Source organism: Oncorhynchus keta, chromosome 3, assembly GCF_023373465.1.
Source record: "Oncorhynchus keta strain PuntledgeMale-10-30-2019 chromosome 3, Oket_V2, whole genome shotgun sequence".
NCBI lineage: Eukaryota > Metazoa > Chordata > Actinopteri > Salmoniformes > Salmonidae > Oncorhynchus > Oncorhynchus keta.
The window spans coordinates 15,027,954-15,033,953 of NC_068423.1; the positions used below are offsets into that span (position 1 = coordinate 15,027,954).

Genomic DNA, 6,000 nt, shown 5'->3' on the forward strand with positions numbered 1-6,000 from the left:
ATGTGGAACTGTTTAGAGAAATGTGGAGGGAGTTGTTTACACAAAGGGCTGGCTGGCTTGCGAGCAGGCACATAGGCTGTTTTCTCTGAGGGTTTACTGCTTAGCACACCAGATGATCATCTCTCTCAGTCGTGAGTCAGCGTTCTCTATGGTCGTCACATGTTACCACAGTCACAAAGTCATAGACCCTGCCTATTTGTACAATTTCTCTTCTCAGATTTTAAACCTGACCCTAACCTTAAACCCAACCCTAACCACACTGCTAACCAAATGCCTAACTCTAACCTGAAATGAAAACCAAAAAAGGCTCATGTATGTTTTCATGAATTTTAACGATATAGACAATTTTGTGACTTTCATTCTCTGTGGGATGAAAGCCACACAGCGTACAGCCCCATCTGTTGGTCAACAGACACAATAGCAGGCTTGAACAGAACAGTAATAGTAAAGCTGCCATGTCATGGTATTATCATAGCTGGGGGAAGTAGTTTGGGGATGGAGGTGCTGAATTTATTTAGCAGAAAATACAGGACTAGTAAAAGGCCCAATGCACTACTTTTGTGAAAAAATTTTTAACTTGAGTACATTTTCCAGTTTCGTGAAATACTTTGCAAATGCAAGTTATTTCTATGTGAACTGAAATAGTATTTTCATTCCTTTTACATTTTAGTAGATGTTTTTATCCAGAGCAACTTACATTGTGAATACATTTTCGTACTGGTCCTCTGTGGGAATCGAACCCATAACCCTGGTGCTCTACCAACTGACCCACATGAGTCTCAGTGTACTCAATTGCTGTATTGTGTTGTGCATAGTTTTTCTTCGTGGTGATGGAAAGTCTACAGGTAGAAACCTAGATGATCAGCCTATGTACAATACAGTCATGTATATTGATATTTAGTGGCTTTGTAAGGACGGTAAATTAATAAGGCAAAAAAAATGCCTTTTTTTCTGGTTTTTGATATTCAAATTGATGTGGATGTTTTGGGTCTTTGCCCATAACTTTTCACCTTTTAATGTAAATGTTTGAGGGCGTGGTTTTGTTCTTTCTGGATTCCAGTCGACTCTTGCAGGATTCAATAGTTGGAATTGTAAGATACTGTTCTTAATTAATACAGCTACCTTTTCTGCCAAAGCGGAGATGCTGAAAACATTTTTCCCCCACGTTACAAATATCTATTGGTCTGCGAATACAGGACTAGTAAAGGCCCAGTGCACTACTTTTGTGAGAGAGAAAAAAATGTTTTTCCAAAAATAATATTGATTTGTACTAATATATATTTTCTAATTCTGATTTTTTTAGGGGGTGCTGCAGCACCCTCAGCACCTCTACTTGCCGTTGCTATGGATATAATAGCTTAATCATGTCTCCTATGTTCTATACTGTATCGGGTTTATTTTATTCTATGTAGGAATGACTCTGAATAAGACATGTATCTGACTAGGATGTTCTTGTGTCTTTATTTTGGTAGGAAATGGTGGACTGGTTCAACGCTATCAGAGCTGCCAGGTTTCATTACCTTCAGGTGGCCTTCCCTGGAGCCAGTGACGAGGAGGTGAGGCCACAACACATGCAGTACTTTCAAATGACAATGATGGGTTCGGATTTCTGAACTTTGAATATTATTAATCATTAGTTATGCTAGAGACATGAGGGGTGACATAGTCGAGAGTCTACACCAGACGTTAATGGGTATCTGTAGGAGGAATGTATATGATCAATGCAATTAGGTCAGGTCACATTAAGGGAGAAGGAACAGTTTATTGCCAGTATCACTTAATTTCCTGCTGGCAATAAAGATGCGATGTTTAGCGAGAAGGAGGAGACTCCACCCCACACTGGGGTATAAATACCACCACTGGTAGAACCATGTCTTTGTCTCTTACACTGTTCCATCCTTTGGGGTGAATAAACCTGGTTTAAGATTTCATAGTGTACGTCAAGTTCTTACACTGATGTTTATAACCGAACAACCACCATGAAACACCAAATTAGACAATATTATATTGTTTTCTCTCTTGTCTTCTCCTTCAGCTGGTGCCCAAACTGACACGTAGCTTCATGAAGGAGGGCTTCATGGAGAAAACAGGCCCAAAACACACAGAGGGCTTTAAGAAGAGGTGGTTCACCATGGATGACAGGAGACTCATGTACTTCAAAGATCCTCTGGTGACGAGACAGCATCACACCCGACACTAAAATAACTGATTGATTCTGAATGAACCCTACTCCTCATAACTTTTGATTCTGCGGCATACTTTATTCTCTGATCTCTTTCTCTCTCTTTCTCCCCGCCTCTCTCCCCCTCCTCTCTCAGGATGCCTATGCGAGGGGAGAGGTTTTCATCGGCAGTAAGGAGAACAGCTACACCGTGCTCCCGGGCCTTCCCCCTTCCACCCAGGGCTACCACTGGAACCATGGCATCACCATAGTAACACCAGACAGGAAGTTCCTGTTTGCCTGCGAGACGGAGGCGGAGCAGAAAGACTGGATCACTGCTTTCCAGAGGGTTATCAACAGACCCATGAGACCACAGGAGTACGCAGGTTAGTCAGTAAGATGCATTATACAGGTGTACTCAAACGTATGTACCAGATTAGGTGTTCTCAAAAGTATGCACTATGTTAGGTGTACTCTGGAGTATGCATTTATGCAGATGTTACATCTTTGCAGTAATGTTTGCAGGGTATGTACAACACCCAGTTTAACTAGTCACGGTCTCACAAGCAGTTGCTAGGTTGAAGCCAAAGTTTTTTTGACTAGGCTGAAACAAAAGCCTGCACACCGGGTAACTCCCTTGCTCAAGGGTTGGTATTAATGAATTTAAGTATAGATTGTCAATTTGTTTTTAGAGGTACAAATGCCGTATCTTAATTTGCCCCTGCTTCTCACAGCAGGAAAAGAATCCTGCAGCAACAGGAAATTTGAATGGAAAAATGTTGTAGGGGTTGATACATTTTTCGTTAGGGCAAATCAAATCTGACATTTTAATGTTCCGATTACGAACTTTAGAAGCCCTTTTAAACCTTGAATACACTACAAGTTCTCATTTCATGCTTTGCAGGAAGATTTCTGCAACAGCAGGAAGATCAAGTTAAGATACAGCACCTGTAGTCCAAAGCAATGTATTGTGTGATTACCTCTTTATATACAGTGTCTATATGCATCTCTATGTAATTATATCTCTATGTTGTGCTAACACTGACTGGTTTTCTGCTCTTCACCGTGCAGTGGAGGCCCACTTCAAACACAAGCCCTGAGACTGGAGCTAGAGCTGTCGGTCTACTGGACTAAGACCAGAACAGACAGGATTTCTCTACAGAGACCCCAGAATAAGTCTATGGGGTTCTAGTGTACCTTTACAGAGGGAGCAAGATGGTAGACATGGAAGAAATGCATCCGAGAGGAGAGAGGTATCAATAGAAAACACTTTCTTCTCCACCTCTCCTGACCTGATGCCCAAACCTGGGGTTAGAGGTCAGGGGGTTTGAGAGGAGAGAAAAGGACACAGAAACATCAACACCCCTGCTGCTGCTCTCCACATGGACCCTCCAAACTGCACCCCCTGCTCTAAGTGTTGTGATCATTATCCCTTGTTCGCCGTGTTTGTTGAGAGCAGTACTGTCATTTTAATTATTGATTTGACACTTTTGATGCCAGTGGATTTATGCAATTTCTCAGATTGTTCTGCATAATCTGCACACATTTAACTTTCAAGGTGCTGACAACCTATGCTTCTGTACACGGTTAGGGTTTTACGCATCTCATGGCAGTTATTTATTTTTTAAATGCAAATGTAAATATTTTGAATCTCAGTGAATGCTGCTTCATGCAACAAGATTGTAAAATGTATTTAATATCATACTGTATACAGTACCATTCAAATGTTTGGACACACCTACTCATTCCAGTGTATTTCTTTATTTTGACTATTTTCTACATTGTAGAATAATAGTGAAGACATCAAAACTATGAAATAACTCACGTGGAATCATGTAGTAACCAAAAAAGTGTTAAACAAATCAAAATATATTTTAGATTTTAGATTATTCAAAGTAACCACCCTTTGCCTTGATGACAGCTTTGCACAATCTTGGCATTCTCTCAACCAGCTTCATGAGGTAGTCACCTGGAATTCATTTCAATTAACAGGTGTGACTTGTTAATTTGTGGAATTTCTTTCCTTCTTAATGCACTTGAGCCAATCAGTTGTGTTGTGTCATGGTAGGTGTGTGTATACAGAAGATAGCCCTATTTAAAAGGCCAAATCCATATTATGGCAAGAACAGCTCAAATAAGCAATGCGAAATTACAGTCCATCATTACTTATAAGACATGAAGGTCAGTCAATCTGGAAAATGTCAAGAACTTTGAAAGTTCTTGACAGTGTAGTTGCAAAAACCTTCAAGTGCTATGATGAAACTGGCTCTCATGAGGACCACCACAGGAAATGAAGACCCAGAGTTACCTCTGCTGCAGAGGATAAGTTCATTAGAGTTAACAGCACCTCAGATTACAGCCCAAATAAATGCCTCACAGAGTTCAAGTAACAGACATCTCAACATCAACTGTTCAGAGGAGACTGTGTGCATCAGGCCTTCATGGTCGAAGTTGCTTCAAAGAAACCACTACTAAAGGACACCAATAAGAAAAATAGATTTGCTTGGGCCAAGAAACATGAGCAATGAACATTAGACCGGTGGAAATCTGTCCTTTGGTCTGATGAGTCCAAATTTGAGATTTTTGGTTCCAACCACTGTGTCTTTGTGAGACGCAGAATAGGTGAACGGATGATCTCCATGTGTGGTTCCCACAGTGAAGCATGGAGGTGGTGTGATGGTGTGGGGGTGCTTTGCTGTTGACACTGTCAGTGATTTATTTAGAATTCAAGGCATACTTAACCAGTATGGCTACCACAGCATTCTGCAGCAATACGCCATCCCATCTGGTTTGTGCTTAGTGGGACTATCATTTGTTTTTCAACAGGACAATGACCCAAAACACACCTCCAGGCTGTGTAAGGGCTATTTTACCAATAAGGAGTGATTGAGTGCTCCATCAGATGACCTGGCCTCCACAATCACCCGACCTCAACCCAATTGAGATTGTTTGTGATGAATTGGACCGCAAAGTGAAGGAAAAGCAGCCAACAAGTGCTCAGTATATGTGGGAACTCCTTCAAGACTGTTGGAAAAACATTCCAGGTGAAGCTGGCTGAGAGAATGCCAAGAGTGTGCAAAGCTGTCATCAAGGCAAAGGGTGGCTACTTTGAAGAATCTCAAATATAAAGTTTATTTTGATTTTTTGAACACTTTTTGGTTACTACATGATTCCATATGTGTTATTTCTTAGTTCTACAATGTAGAAAATAGTAAAACAAAAAAAATAGTAATTAAACTTGAATAAGAAGGTGTGTCCAAAAGTTTGACTGGTACTGTATGTTTCATCTCCCAGAGCTGATTAAATTAATGTGTGTTTACCATTGCAAAACACTAGAGGGCACTATGGGTCATGTCATACATCACCACAACGTGCATCATCATTTTGCAGGTCTGCCAGTGAAATAAACTTGACAATCCTATTGACCTTTTCTTGTTTACTTTGTGTTAATATTATCAAATTAATAATTAAATAATGTGGAAGGAACAGTGTAATGATGCATTAGGTTGGTTTTCATCATAATGATAAGAGCTCCCTCTCTCTGAAGGGTATCTTTTTCTGTCACTTCTCTCTCTCTCTCTCTCTCTCTAGCACATGGGTTTACAAACTTTTTTTCTGCACAAATTTACACTAGAAAATGCAAGGAACCCCACAAGATGCACTCTCAAATTGTTATATAATTTCAGCCAAAATGGGTCCCTGTTATTTGTGTACTACGCCATCAAATGTTTTGTTTATTTTACCTTTATTTAACCAGGCAAGTCAGTTTAGAACACATTCTTATTTTCAAAGACGGCCTGGGAACTGCCTGTTCAGGGGCAGAACAACAGATTGTGTAC

The 6,000-nt window shown here is 40.4% G+C and overlaps 1 protein-coding gene across 2 annotated transcripts in view; it reads left to right on the plus strand.

The window, feature by feature from the left end:
- The window catches only part of LOC118367446 (arf-GAP with dual PH domain-containing protein 1), a 31,856-nt gene extending 26,270 nt beyond the window's left edge, over nt 1-5,586 (plus strand). For both annotated transcript variants that reach the window (XM_035750937.2, XM_035750947.2), the window contains exons 7-10: nt 1,473-1,556; nt 2,036-2,170; nt 2,319-2,547; nt 3,233-5,586. In XM_035750937.2, the coding sequence (XP_035606830.1) occupies nt 1,473-1,556; nt 2,036-2,170; nt 2,319-2,547; nt 3,233-3,261 (477 nt within the window). In that variant the 3' untranslated portion in view covers nt 3,262-5,586. The remainder of the gene's footprint in view (nt 1-1,472; nt 1,557-2,035; nt 2,171-2,318; nt 2,548-3,232) is intronic.
- Nucleotides 5,587-6,000: the final 414 nt, after the last annotated feature.